The following is a 16,545-nucleotide window of genomic DNA, read 5'->3' as shown; positions in this document are numbered from 1 at the left end:
TGTAAGTAGAAGTCGTAAATTGCCACGTTTAACAACATCCAGACAATTTCTTTGTTTTGTCAGCAATTGAGATAAAGAACTGAAACCGGTTTCGACTAGATATGATGCTGGAAAAGAAATAAGTAATTTTTTTACAATTCCCCACAATGCAGGATAATAGTCAGGGATTTTCTTTTGTAACCAAAATTCCTGTTATGAATTTTGAAATTTTGGCTTCAATTCAACTTCATTTTGTAACTCAATCAATTCTTCTACAAAACATTCACCATCCTCATTATTTAAAAAAGGATTTATAACCCAATCTGAAATTTTCAAATTAAGGAGATCTTCGAACCTTTCCTGCATATCTCTGTGCAACATTTCTAGATGATTACAAAAAAGTTAGTAGAGTTTCATCAGCTATTTTTTCTTTTTTCTCTATTTCCAACAGATTTGGAAATTGATACAATTCACATCGTCCTACGTTGCGCATAAAAAGCTTTAATTTTGAAATAAATGCTGAAATTTGAGTTTTTGCCTTAATAAAAGTTACATCTTGTCCTTGTAAATGTAAGTTCATTGAGTTGAATCTAGTAAATAAATCTGCAAGATAAGCAATATCAGTTTTCATTTTCTTGAGATCATGACTAAGGTTGTTGTTCCTATCTTCAAAAAACTCGACAACAGTATCAAAGAGTTCATAAAATCTGTTGAGACAGTTGCCTTTTGAGAGCTACCGAACCTCGGAGTGAAGTAGCAATCATTCAAAATCTTCACTGTTTTGATCACAAAGCTTTCGAAATATACAATCATTCAAAGAATGTGCTTTAATTTTGTTTATAGCAGTAATAACAGTTTGTAGAGAACTGCGCAGTTGATCACCAAGTTTTTTCGCAACTAAATGCTGACGGCGAATGACACAATGAACAGTAATAATATTTGGCACAGCATTTTTTAAATAAGCCATAAAACCCTTGTAACGGCCAATCATTGATGGTGCTCCATCCTCCCCCCCCCCCCCGTCGCCCCCTTTCATGCCTAACGCCCCCATGGATAATGCAAATGCTCCCCAAGGGGCGATATTGCCCACTTTGAGAAGCACTGCCTTAGACAGTAAACTGTCTTAACTCAGATACCTCGTGGTAGGGCAAAAGATAACCATAAAATAATTTATAGAATTGCAAGAGTTTAACTTAAATATTTCATATACTTCATGGGAAAAAATTTTTTTATTGATTATCTTGCTAACCAATTGTCCAGATATGGTGAAGATATTGTTACCAATAAACTCATGAAGATAAGTTGTGTGACATTTTCTAAACTGTAAAACAATAAAGAGTGAGTTATGCGGAATAATGAATTTTCCTCCAACTACAAGTAACTGCCAGGAAAAAAGTAAAACATAACAAGTGCAACCACTGTGCATCAGTAATAAATTACTAATCATCCTCCCAGTAGTTTTACTATAGAAACACAATGTGCATTGACATCTCATTCTTGTGCTAAAATGAACAACAAATTATAATTCAAGAACTAAAGCAAAATTAAAATTTATCCTAATATTCCTAATAGATTATTTAGTAATATTTAAAAAACTGATGAAACTAATAATTTGATACATAATCTAGAATTTTACTAAGAAGAGAAGTTGATGGTTCTTGTTCTCAGCAAGAATGGTATTTACTCAGGAAACTGACTAATAGGAAGCTGAAGAATTGTTCATTATGTGACGAACATTAAGAATACATATCAAGCATTCTAAGTATTGTTAATTTGTATTTGTAGTATACAAGCAGATCATACGTTACATTAATATTTGGGATTAACATTTTTAATGAACCTGATTTATATACAGAAGGCCAATGAACTGTTAGTCTAGATCAATTATTTATATTTAAAGAATATTACTGCTGACAATACACTCCTTACAAATAATAAAATGACTCATGATTTTTTTGAATTTATGAAGGGAGAAACTACTATCATCATATAATTACTCATTAGCACCTCTTGATGAATGGCACTTACTGATCATTTAAATAAATCTTTATTACATCTGAAACAAGATAAGGACATTAAAACCAGTTGATAAAGACATTATATTAGGGGGAAAAGAATATAGCACACAAACAGATCACATAATTCCTGGTCTTCTGCCAGGGAGATCTGTTATAAGACTGAAAGCAACATAAAAGAAGGCACTTGAGGCGAATAGGATCTATCCAATTATAATACAGGAGGCAGCAAAGGAGAGGCAAACCCTTAACCATAATTATGAGAATATCTTGGGATTCAAATGGGATTCCTGTGGACTGGAGATGTGTGAATAATGATGTATCCCCATTTCACCAGGGAAAATAATGGAGTCACTGGTTAAAGAAGTCACGCTCTACCATCTAAACAGGAGTGCAGTTATACTGCAGTCGCAGCATGGATCTGTTAGCGATCTTTTCTGACCAATTTGATTGGATATTATAATGCAGTCACAAAGGAAAAGGATACAAAAAATAATTTTGATATCATATACTTGGATTTCAAAAAAGCTTTTGATAATGTTACACATAAAAGACTGCTGTACAAATTAAAGCAGTGTGACATTAAGGAAAAGGCTATGGATAAAGGGACGGCTGAGTTTGAGAAGGTAGACAGTGGACTACACTGTTTGTGGACTAATGTTATTAGTATAGTCTCCCATTGTTGTTTTATATATTTATTAATGATATTGATGACGGTTTAACAGGCTTAATGTCTAAGTTTGCAGATGATACAAAGGTTGGCAGGGTGATTAATAACCATAATCAAGTTATGCTACTACAACAAGTTCTAGAAATATTGAGCAGATGGGCTGAGAAATGGCAGCCTATCTGTCCATACTGCGATTACTGCTACCCATATGCAGTACCTTGCATATGGGTACCATATGAAGTATATTGCATATAGTTGCCAGGACCGCTTGTGGGGTTTTCCCAATGATATACAGGAATTTTGCTAGCAGGGAAAAGGAGGCGATTATCCCATTATATAAGACCATAGTTAGGCCACATCTTGAATACTGTATACAAGTCTGGAGGCCTCATTTTAGGAAGGATGTAGATCTGCTGGAATGGATAAAGAAAAAGGCAATGAGATTGGTGAGGGGAACAAAAGGATAGATACTCTTACCAAGAAAGGCTTCAGTTCTGCAAACTACAGCATCGGAAGACTAGGCACCTGCAAAAGGTTATCTGATCGTGGTGTCTAAGACTTTGAATGGATTAACAAGCTCAATACTGATAGCATTCTTCCTCCCATTAAGACTACATATATGAGGGAGCATTAATTTGAACTGAGGATGTTTGCAAGATAGGTGTGCCAAAGTTTGTCTTCAGCCAGCTGGTGGTTAATTGTTGGAAAAAAATTCCATCTGTTGTTGCAGAACTCCAGGGGCTCACATCTGGTGAATATGGGCTTGGCACACCCAGGGTCCTGAGCTGGATATTATCATTCTTCTCTTTCTTGGTGATTTCCTTCTACTTTTGACTTTCTCTCTCTCTCTCTCTCTCTCTCTCTCTCTCTCTCTCTCTCTCAGGGTAACTCAAGAATTTTTTTTTGTCTGGTGCAGCATAAGCCTCAGGCTTCCTTGCACCATATAGCTAATAATAACAAGTGAGTATATATCCCCTCCGATGAATATATACATCGGAGGGGATGGACAGGTGATGTTTTTGTTTGTTTTTTTGGATGCTGTATAAGACTGCTTTATTGTATCATTTGCCACTAGTAATACTAATAATCAGTGATTAATTTGTTTAATCCATAAATTTTATTCCCAGTAATAAGCTATCTCAATTACATCATTTCCCTGAAGTTTTTATTTACCAACAGAATCAAAAAAATAGGGGGGTATGCACACTCGATGTCTACAACATAATTTGTTTTGTTTTTTTCACAACAAAATATACAATTTGGTTGCAAAAACAACAGCAATACACACTAGTATACATTGATAAACTATTTATAATGGACGGCCAAACTGCCCAATAGAACTGTTATTCAGTTAAAAAATTTCCTAATTAAAAATTAAACAAATGTCTGGTGCAGCATAAGCCTCAGGCTTCCTTGCACCATATAGCTAATAATAACAAGTGACTATATATCCCCTCCGATGAATATATACATCGGAGGGGATGGACAGGTCGCCTAGTGGTCAGGCGTGCAGGTGCATAAATACACGTGCCTTGAGTGACCGGGGTTCAAGCCCGTGACTACTGAATACGGTGCTGTTTCTTGTATTCTGTCTATCTTGTGAACTCCTCTGATCATTTGGTTGTCCCAGAGTATAAACAGAAAATTTATTTATTTTTTAAATTTAAATTAATCACTGATTATTATTAGTATTACTAGTGGCAAATGATACAGTAAAGCACTTATACAACACCAAAAAAAAAAAAAAAACATATACACCCTCATCAAGACTTTTCAAATGATACATTTGTCTTTGCAAATAAAATCTCAAGGGTAAGATTGTAGACAAACATATATTCAAGCATGGTTTTAATAATGAATATTGTATATGATCCCACAGAGCAAACACAGATTTTTTCCATGTACTGAAGACGAACAGCACAACTGTCTCCTTTTGTTAGTAGAGCAGTATTTCAATCATATTCTTCCTAGCAGCTTGTAGTATAACTTTTTTATGTGTGAGATTGAGTTTTATGGAACAAATGAATTAAGCCATTTTCAGTGCCACTGGGTGGACAGAACTTGAAGGGAGGATTTATAATGTCAGTATCAACCTCTTATTAGGCCTTCACACAAAATACAACCAGTCAGCATGGTGAAGATTAAGTTTCTACTGGCACTGCACACCACATTGCCTTCTCCCCTTTGTTTAACAAATCATACACATCTCTTAACTTACCTTTAAAAGACAATACAAACAACCTCCAGAATTTGTATGTACATCATACATTTTCGTGAGATCAATGAAATGTCAGTATTATAATTGATTTTAATTTCCATGTTTGCTGCAATGCTTTAGTGATACTAGTATGCAAGGCTTTTTTTTTTTCCCCTGCTGGACTGTGCCAGAACGGCATTCCAGAAGTGAAAAAGAAATAAAAATAGAAAAAAAATCTCTAAATAAAAAAATGTATTTATTTTAAAATAAATAATTTTTTTTAATGAAACTGGCATTAGTAAATACATGGCATTTACTAATGCCAGTTGCACATTATTACTAATGCTGTTAATACCACAATTTCCTAAAAATTTTCCCAGGGAGAACTCCCACCCTTTCCTGGTGGGACTTCCTCAGAATTCTTGAAATTTATATTTTACAAAAAAAAAAAAAAAAAAACCCTGCTAGTATGTATCCCTTTTCCATTATGCCATAACAGGAAAAGAAGAAAATTGAATCTAAAGCACATATTAACCAATCCATTGCCAAGCTTTCAGTCATCAACCATTCTACCTTCCCTGACTGCTTCACAGAATGCAACATAGGGTTGTAATTTAGCTGTGTCCTCTAGCACAACTGTATCATAATATTTATCATACTCAGTAATTTTCATTAACATGGATTTTGAACCAATAATTATAATTATCAGCAGTACACTAGAAAGGCCCAGAAAAAAAAAAAAAAAAAAAAATCAATAAAAAGGCTCATTACTTCACTGTTAGTAAAGAAAAGTCGAATTTCAAAGAAAGAAAGTGAAAATTCCTGGTGATGTATTCAGCCGGGAGAGGGTAGAGATAACAAATTAGCTGGACAGATGAGGTGAAGAAATTTCAAACAAAAGGAAATCAAAAAGAAAAGATTCTAGATTAATAAGTCTCTAACAAACATTGCTAGGGCAAACACAGTTCACACATCTAAAACAGAAGGAAATAGAAAGTTGAGATTCTATAGAAAATGAAAGTGGGGTTTAGAAGATTTCAGATAGAAATGGAGAGCAATGAGATTAGAAATGGGATCAAGTACTTGTGAAATCAATTAGGAAGTTTTTGGAAGGTTTAGCTCTTGTACTAAGTTTGTTCTGTTAGTCCAGTGGTTTTCAACCAGGGTGCCAAAACAACATTCCAGGGGTGCCACGTAATTTGGGTTTAAGTTACTTAAACTTATTATTATTTTTTAATTTATATGTTTATTTCATTATAAAAATGTGTACAGTATCTTTTTAATTTTGTGGTGATTTATAATTGATGTTTACTTAGTACCTCTATATAAAGAATAAAATTATATACTGTATATATATAATTTGTATTATGAAATGTAATAAATAAATATCATATAAATGTTATATGATATTTATTATAATAATAATATAATTATTGTAATAAATATCATATAACATTTATATTTTTAATATTTCATATATATATTGAGAAAATTGAGTAGGGGTGCCGCAAAATAAAATAAATTACTTAGGGGTGCCGTTATTAAAAAAAGGTTGAAAACCACTGTGTTAGTCTGACTACTCATAATGCATTGATATAGTTGAGGTAAAAGTTGTGGAGAGGGGAGAACATGTAGAACAAACTGATGAAATTTTTAAATATATGTACACAGTCAGGTAAACCAAACTCCTGAATATAAAGTAGCCATGGCAGGTTCCTCCCCAACATCATTACATACTACTCAGATTTTCTCTAGTGGCACAGCTGGCAGAGTAGAATAAAATTATTCACTAGCTGATCCAGATGCTTCCTATACCATTAACAATCAGCTTTCTCTCCTATAGACTAACAGCTACTGCACAAAAAAATAATTTTAAATAATTGTAGTAACAGATAAAACAACATTGCACTCCACATAAATTTTAAAGGCAAAAAATGATTGAGTTTATTAAAACAAGCTGGGGGAAAAAAACTTTACAAATTTAAGTCTAAAATACAAAGCAAGCTGATTGCCCATTAACAGCATCTACATGGTATCACAGAACTAGTGGAAAATAAATAATTTTATTTAAAGTTGCAAGGAATGTTGTGTTTCACCATGATGCCCAACATAATCTCAAAAGATGACTCCTATTGCATGAGAGAAGAGATGCAAAAAATGAAATTTTATTTTGGAGGCCAAACAGCTTTTGCCCATTTAAGTCTCAATTAAGCAAAGTAGTGATATGGCACTGCTGATGAGAATCATCTGATATTAGCTGCTGTCACAGAGGCTCACTCATTCCTTTGTGGCATGTGGGATGCTAGATCTTGATCCTTCCTTCACACTGATATCCGGGTAATTATTTCCAATATAATAAGCATTTATAGTATTTAGACCTTGCATAATAGGATATTACTCAAGTTTACTACGTTGTTAACAGTCCCACCAGTATGAAAGTTGCTGGCATAGTATTTGACTGCCAAGAGAAAACTGATCTTTTATTGAAATTTCTCACATTTAGTCTCAATTTGACAAGAAATTCTTTCTTTAGGAACAGACTAGCATTTAGGAACACACCAGAAGAAGATATTGTAAGCCATTAATAACTTTTAATTTTTTAATCTTTTGCCACAGAATGATTAGCATTAGTAGAGGCATATGATGCAAGATAGCAAGCTTATACAGCATCAGTCCTAAAAAAAAATAAATAAATAAATAAATAAATAAATAAACTTCCCATTTCATCAAGCCATTCACCCCAAAAGTTTGTCCTTGAATTTATTTAAGCTATCAACTTCCACAATGACAGATGGAAGTTTGTTCCAACAATCAACCACCGACTGGCTAAAGGCAAATTTCTGCATATCTATTCTACAACTGTCTCTCCTCAATTTAAATTTATGTCCTCTCAGGCAATTAATCTGGGCAAGAGGAAGAATCCTATCAGGATTGAGCTTGCTCAAACCATTCAAGGCCTTATACACCTCAAAGAGATCACCTCACAGAACACACTGTAATCTGCAGAACTTAAGCCTTTCTTCATACGAGCAACCCTTTGTTCCATTCACCAATCTCGTTGCCCTTCTCTGTACTCGTTCCAACAGCTCTACATCTTTCCTAAACTACACGCCTCCAGACCTGTATACAGTACTCAAGGTGTGGCCTGATCAATGCCTTATACAAGGGGATAATCACTTCCTTATCCCTGCTAGAAAAATTCGTGTATATCATTGACAGGACAACATGGGCTACTCTTGCAGCCTTGTCTGCACTGCTCATAAAATTTCAATATCACTGCATAATTACCCCAAGGTCTTTTTCATGAAGTCTAGAAACATTTTCTCAAATATGCACAAACTTTTATTATTTTATTTTTAATCATCATTTCCAGTTTAAAACACTAATTAAACAGAGCTCAATAGCTTTACTCAGTTATTGTGTAAATGGCATATAACAAGGAAGAAGTAATGCATTTATACTTGATAGAATCCCACAAAATAAGAAACGGCAGTCCATCAAATGCAGGAAGAACTATAGTGTATCCACACATCCACATAGTGTGTCTAAGTTTACCAGAGGATACTTTGAGCAACTGCTTTAGTGGGACTGTCCTTAGTCTCTCAGTTTTGAATCAATGCAGTTTAGAGTGATGTATCATTTTAAAACTCACTTTGTTACAGCATATAAGCAGCATTTCTTGCATAACTTTTCTGTTATCAAAAACAAATACTAAATTCTGAAATCATTCAAATACACATTAAAGTTGTGATTAAAAAAAAAAAGTAAACTGTTAAAATTAAATTTTACCAGTCACAACAATGCATTCCTGAAAATGAGAAATTAAGAAATAAAAATCTGGGATAAGTGTATTGGAGCTAGGAAAAGTTCTAATGTCACTAGGTTTTATGCTTGTTATATTATAAAGATTATACTACAGAGGAGTAATATCAAGTGTGAAACCATGTAGATTTTAGATAAGAATTTCTTTTGTAATACTATTTGTAGTGACACTATTTGTATAAAGAAATGGCTGGATGTATATAACACAGTAAAAACCATTGTCATCTGGCATTCATTTTTCAATTTTTTTTTTATGTCACACATTAAATTAAGAGAATTTGCAAAAACACTTATCACTCCCTAAGTAATTATTGCCAAATATTAATTATGTTATATAAAATGTTCACCATTGTAATTTGGTCACTCCAATTAGCTTGAGGAAAATGAATGCTACAGTTATTTGCATTTTATATATTTCCTGAAGTTTAACCAAGAAAATGGCATAAAAAAAAAAACAAAAAAAACACCTCCCTTCAATTTATTCAAACTAACCACCTCCACATTAGTTGTAAGTTCATTTCAACAACTGATTACTCTCTGGCTGAATGTGAACCACACATCTACTCTACAACCATCCTTTTCCAATTTATATTTATGCCTCCTTGTGTATTTCATCTGAGAAAAGGTAAAGATGCCATCTGCTTTCAGTTTACCTTAACCTTTTAAAGCTGTACACTTCAAATAAGGTCACGATGGAGATGGCTAGTTTCTAAAAACTGCAATTTACAGAACTCCACTCTTTCTTTATAAGAATGCCCTTCAACTAATCTTGTTACTAATCTCCACACCTTTTCTAACAGATTTATGTCCTGCCTAAAAAGAAGCTTCCAAACCTGTATGCAGTATTCCAGATGTGGCCTAACTATTGCTCTATACAATGTGATTATCACCTCTTGGCACGAGCTGGCTATGCTCCTGTATATCACTGACAAAACTACATAAGCTATTCTGGCAGCCAGCTTGTCTGCTTTTAGTTGGTGGCAAACCAACTGATATATTACATAACCCTGTTTTCCCCAATTTCACAAAATGGATTTTTATTACTCATTTCTTTCAATAAATCTGGAGGTAATTATACAATTACCTCCAGATCTTTTTTGTACTCTACTAACTCAAGTTAGATACAACCCAGATGGTGTGTTATTGCTACCCAAATGTATTACCTTGCATTTATAACTGTTAAACCTCAAATGCCATTTTCCACCTTCATATCAGCAATACTCAATAATATGGTTTACATTGGTGCATATCCAATATTTTAGTTTTATTATTGTTATCCATTGGTTTATCCTAGCTTCATGAGATGCTTAGAAAAATAAAAAAAAGGGTCTTCAACAAATTTTAAATCTCTCAGAAATTTTAGCTGCAAAGAAAATTAATTAGCTCTTTTTTGTTTTTCGTATTGACTAAGAAATTTTAACAGTCTTGGGAACTTTGTACCTGAACTCAAAGCATAATACATATTGAAAACCAGATCAATTCTGCATACGTCAGGCTGTGAAAAGTGGAATTTATGACTTCAAAATAGGTTTCAGAAAATTTGTTAAATGTGTTTCTTCAGTTGAATAGTATGCATAGTATATTCCATTAAAAATATGTATACTTGGAACTGGTATCAACAAAATGAACCTTATGTAAGTCTAATGCAGTCATACCAGCTCTTGATTTCATTCACAGATATATAGATTTTTAATAAAAGCCATCTATATCAGCTGGTGCTTTGGGGTATGGCAATAATCAAAAGAAATGAGATCTGAAAGATCAAAGTCACACCATATTGAAGGTATAAGGATTTGTTGAAGACTTTTTTTTATGCATTTTGTAATTAATTACTTTTCCACCATCTTAAAATTTTTAAATGAAACCCTTAGAATTTGATCAAATATACTTTTGTTCCATTTTTTTACCAATGTACTTCAAAATCTGCAAGTGATTTCTTGCCACTTTCCATTAAATTAAGTAGAGTGCAGATATGCTTTTAGTTGGTGGCAAACCAACTGATATATTACATAACCCTGTTTTCCCCAATTTCACAAAATGGATTTTTATTACTCATTTCTTTCAATAATATATGGCTATCACTTCTCTTTATTCTGCTTTTATTTTCAACGAATTCAACATCTCCACTCAGACCTATATCTTCGGATATCTCACAAATCAAGGAATCATGAGTTGAATTTTTTGAAGAATATAGTATTAACACTTTGCATAGCATCTTTCTTTTGTGTTGTTTCAATTGGTCCTCCAATCACTGATCATTTGATTTGTATTTGCTACATTGTTTAATGAAGTGCAAACAAGTTAAAATTTATTTTGTTTATTTTTGCAGATAATGCACCCCCTCTTTAAATATGTAACCATATTTTCTGGAATCAGTTTCATGTCTTGTAGGTGTCTGTAGTTACCATGAGCATAATTTTAATGATCTAATAAGTAAAAATAGGATAACATTTTTCACAATGAAGGTGAAGATAAATTGTTCACCTGCCTGATTTTTTCAATAAAATAAAAGTTTTACATTTCTAGCTCATTTCTGTTTACAATTTTAATATAAAATTGTAAAATTAACAAATTCAAAAATAAAATAAACCCTTTTAAATCAATCTCAGTATATATTATAGGAATGGGGAAGAGATGTGACCATAACCAGGGGATGGAACCATTTTTATCAGAGCTGTTAGTATCCTAAACACAATTCAAAAGTTAGTGTGTTACATAGATTTGCATACAAAACCTTGCTCATGGCTTATCTGTATTCTGAATGGCGACACTTTAAAATCACTCAATGACTGATGTGATTTTTCTGCAAATCATTTAGCCAAGTCAAAAGACCCATTTTGCCCATCACTATACTGAATGCTTTCTTTGTTGTTGCCATAAAACTGTTGCTGTTACTGTTGCTGTTGCCATAAAACTTATGAAATATAGATAATTTTATTTTATAATACAACTTAATAATTAAATGAAGGGCTACTGAAGCAAACAGTAACTCTTACTGTTGCCCACCTATACAATCTAACTACACTCTGTTCACCTTAGCTTTAATCCTGACATAACAAATGTCTCATTGGCCAGTCATCTAATTACCACCTAGTGTTTAGCAACTGCTGATGAGAGCTTAACTCAATGACTTATATTTGTTTATGTAAGGATTAAAGTGAGAGTGAACAGAATTTATATATATATGTTAGAGAACACTGTATTATCTAACAAGTATGATATTAGTAAATAGTGGGAGGCACATTTCTACTTATATGTAGATCTGTTGTAGTTGCAAGCAAGGGATAGCAGTCAAACAGAATTTTCTAATGGATGTGTTCATAGTTTGCTGTGCATGGTATGTGTATGGTACTTTTAATTAAGTATATAACAAGTTTTGATTTTTCTCATTAATGTATACATTTGCAATATAATTATAAATATTATCTTTAAGTATTCTGTAATAATTAACAAAAGGAATAATTTTATACTAATGAAGGATCCAAACCATGAAGAAAATTAATTTGTGATCCCTGATCTAGTGGATTCAACTCCTGCAAGGTGTGCTCCAAAACAGTACAGTACAGTATAGTAAACATAGTGGAGTATATAATGCTGGTTGGTTGGTTGGTTGGTTTAGGTTTTATTGCCATATTAGCAAGTAAGGCTATAATATAGTGAAACACAAGATGGAATGTTTCACTATTATATAATGGGCCTGATAATGTTATTTCTTCTACATTTACTCTATTTAGTGAACTTCTGTGAATAACTCTTTTATGGTGAAGGGCAAAAAATATAGAAAATTAAGGCTTGATTTAGTTTAAACATGAATAGGTTTACAAAATAACATACTGGTCATGGCATTGGTACCGCAAGTTAACATATTCTGCCATTATCAAAGAGCTGCAAGATCAAACCATGATATGGATAATATTTTATGACAGCATTTCTCAATGAGTGGTGTATATATACAAATATATATATATGAGAAAAAGGTAGGGGGGTGAGGGCATAGGCAGTATAGTAGTGTGCTGCCAATTTGGTAACAAGGGGCTTGCTCAAGAAGAATTTCACCTAAGGCCAAAGTTAAATAGTCTGTTAAATTTTATCAAAGTAATTTTTTATAATGGAATTGGATAATCCCCAAAAATTTAACAAGAGGTTCATGCAAGCTCCTACCAGCACACCCTTAGGTATAGATAAGAAAAGTTGTAGTTGAAAAGGAAAAGGGATATTGATAAGAAATTCAAAAAGGACTGGGATATATAGCTCAAAAATGTAGTAAAAGCAATATTGCACAAACCTTCCTGGAGTAGTTTTAAAATCATGGTAGTTGTTTATATTAAAAATAATTATCACTCTCAAATTAAGAGATGTTCTTGAGAATTCTTTCTGGCACATCAGTTAGTCAGATGGATGCCCCAGAAATACTGCTTGTTTTGTGTATTATATCTGTGTGTTCACATGCCATATATAAACTCATGGATTCCTGCTCCCTATGTGTGAAATTGGATAATTGCAGTTCTGATCAAAGAGGCCTTGAATAATTTCTCCATACTGAAGAAATGAGAACATTTTTCAGAAATAGTATCTACTACTTAGTAGCTTCCCTGATCTCAGACCCATTTCTTTCTCTTTAAGATTAAATAAATAAAATAAAAAAAAAAATTTCCTAGAATAAAAATTGATTTTCAATCAGATATAAATCCAAGAATCTCACAACTGTGAACTGAAAGTGTACTTTTCACATTATTTATCTAGCAAGAAAAATAATCACATTCAAGTTTCTATCGTTAATACTATAAGAGTTATTACTATTATGTACATATCACTATGCATACAAGCATGAAGAGAACTGTAAATGTAAACAAGTTTTTCAACCACGCAATCATGTGGTACGAATGCAAGATATCAAAAGATACACAATACAGATTTCTGACTGAGTCGCACCATCTCATCTTAAAGTTCCATCTTCAATGTCTGGAAAGAGGCTCAAAATTACTTTTATTAAAACCACTACCATGAAACAAATTCGGTTGGCATCTATTCAACTGACTACCTTATCTGCACAGACAGTGGGAATCAATTTTATGCGCAATATTATCATGAAGATAATTATAGCAAGTAAACATTGTGCATAATATCGTTTTATAACTGCAGTTTTTTTTACTAACATTAGTAAAAATAAATAAATCCACTTCTCACTTTTTTTTTTTTTTTAATCCATTATGCAATAAATCTCATTTTGAGAATCGTGACAATACAAATAATGTTGTCAGCTTTCGTTGTCATTCTGGTGAGTTACTATATTATATACTTGATTTGTGCATGTACGTATATATAAACAAAGCTTAATACAATAGAAGAATAGAGAATGTGCCTATTATATTTCTCGAATAAATTAATTTTAAGGCAAAATTGGCAACAATGTTTTTCAAAAATATTCTATTACATTTTTCATAGACGGCTTCTTAAAGTGGAAGTAACATAATTATTGGTACTATGGTACCATTATACGAAAAATTATTTAAAAATGAATTTTAAAATACACTTACAGTTCTTTCACATCATTCAGGGATTTTAGATGACACTGAACACGAAACTTACCTCCTCTTACTGCTCTGATACTAACAGGACTACCATTACGACAGCAATGATTTAACCACGCCACGACGTCTCTCTGGGTAAACCCTGCAACTTTTTGTCCTTGTATCTCCAAAATAACATCACCCTCTTCAATTCGACCACTGAGGTAGGTGATTCGATCTTGAATAAGTTCCCCAAAAAATGCGAATTCCCCGTTGTCGGAACCACCTTCAACAGGAAGGTTAAGCGTTCCTTCTGGACCAATACACACTACACAGTCATACACATTAACAATCCAGTGAGCTTTAACTCCAGTAACAAAATCTTTTCCGTTTGTGATTGGAGTGACAGGTCTTTTAAGAGACGATTTCGACATCATTCACAACCATCCGTCACGGATAATGCCACGTCGGGTGCATTTAACGTCAAGCATCATTAATGATCACACCCTTTTCGATATCTTAGATCGAGAGTTAGGCTTAGCGAAAACAATCCGATGATCACAAGCAAACATCCTTAGAATTATCAAGCACAATGCGACAGTCACTATCCATATTACGATACAAATTATGAGCACGGCTCTTGGACAGAGATTGCTTCATCCTTTTGGAAGACATACTTTACATAAATCCGTACTTTGCAATATTTTTCTTCCTGCAGATATATTAACAAACAAGGTTAAAACTGCAATTAAGTTTTCCCCAACATTCATACCACTCATAGTATCGTACAACGTCAGCACCTGCTGCGGTAAATTCAAACCCTATCACGGAGTATCGTCGCTCGCCAACCATTCAGTTTCTTAGGGCGCATGCGTAAACATTTTTCAAACGTAATTCCAAAACTCAAATTGTTCAAATAAGTTGTACTGTATGTTACTAACTTAACTGTATATTATTAAATGTTTTCATTACCATAAACAGAAAATACAAGAAATTAATATAGTAATCGATTAAACTTAACCAGGAATATATGGAATAAGCCAATTTGAAAATGTTATATTTAAAATGTGTACATTTTTCTTCTTCTTCCAGTCACGTAGCTCCCTGAGAAGCTGTTGCGGCCAGCAACAAATTCCTCCAACTGCATCAATTATGTGCTCTACGAGCAGCAGCATCGCAAAGTGTCATGCCCAGAAGTCCACTGATCCCATCCTTCCACCTAGTTGCAGGGCTTCCTCTGCACCTCTTCCCCTCAATTTTTCCTTCCATTATATTCTTTAACAGAAAGTTTCCCTTCTTACTATATGACCAAAGAACTTGAGTTTTCTTTTGTTGATGCTATGAAGAAGAATTTTAGGCCTCCCAATTTTATTCAATACCCACTCATTTGTTCTTCGATTCAAGTAAGAAAACCGCAGTATTCTCCTGTAGCACCACATTTCAAATGCCTCAATTTTTTTCCTGGCAACTATTTTCAGATTCCATCATTCACATCCATACGTGGAAACTGGGGGGATCTTGATCTCTCCATAATTTTGTCACATCAGTGACCACATTTTTCTACAGGGTCGTGCAAATGGGGGATGCACTGGATGCGACACACCCAGGCCCCAATACAGAAGGGATCCCAAAACGTATCTTAATTTGTTATAATATAGCTATAACAAAAAAAAACGGAGTAGGGGAGCCGAAATCATCTGTGCACCTAAAATCCAGGTACACTTGCAGGTTCCAGTATTTGTCACTCCTATGACCTATGACCCAGGGATCGAAATGTAAAATTTTATGAAACGGAACGTTGGTAAAAATCTATTTATAATAATTAAGAATGTACACTCTCATCACTCCTTCAGAACCATACAATCATACTTCATAATTCTGACAAAAGCAATACTAAGCAAATATATTCAGGAGTACCACAAGGGGAGAGTCCTCTCCAGCCTCCTCCTTACTGCCATTATCTCCCCTTTTATAATCCAGAGACCAGATATATTTTCTTATGCTGTCGATTTAAAAGTGCTGACCACCATTCAAACAAATGCAGACCCCAATATGATCACAGAGGAAATTAACAGTGTGCTCCTCACACTAGTAGGCTACCTCAAATAATTTGGCCTTAATATCAACCCAGCAAAGTCTGAGTGCATGCTCTACTGCTTGAAGAAAGAGCCCACAACCATCTCGCCAAAGATTAATGCAGTGTCCATACTTCCTGTTTCATGCCATTTAGATTTGGGGGGTGGTTTTTAACACCAAGCTGACATTTAACCATAACATCGAAAAACTCATCAGGCAATCGGCACACCTGAAATGGAGAACGAAGCAGCACCTTCATTATGTCTCAGACAAGGT

At 33.7% G+C, this 16,545-nt stretch overlaps 1 protein-coding gene across 1 annotated transcript in view; it reads right to left on the bottom strand.

The window, feature by feature from the left end:
* The window catches only part of Magi (membrane associated guanylate kinase, WW and PDZ domain containing protein magi), a 569,393-nt gene extending 554,503 nt beyond the window's left edge, over window positions 1-14,890 (bottom strand). The window contains exon 1 of the mRNA XM_090385296.1: window positions 14,273-14,890. Within this exon, the coding sequence (XP_090241422.1) occupies window positions 14,273-14,630 (358 nt within the window). The 5' untranslated portion in view covers window positions 14,631-14,890. The remainder of the gene's footprint in view (window positions 1-14,272) is intronic.
* Window positions 14,891-16,545: the final 1,655 nt, after the last annotated feature.

This window comes from Mastigoproctus giganteus, chromosome 11 (genome assembly GCF_048544385.1).
Source record: "Mastigoproctus giganteus isolate SK-2022 chromosome 11, ASM4854438v1, whole genome shotgun sequence".
In the NCBI taxonomy this organism is placed as follows: Eukaryota; Metazoa; Arthropoda; class Arachnida; order Uropygi; family Thelyphonidae; genus Mastigoproctus; species Mastigoproctus giganteus.
Note: the sequence above shows the minus strand (reverse complement) of the source record. Positions and strands in the feature narration are given on the sequence as shown.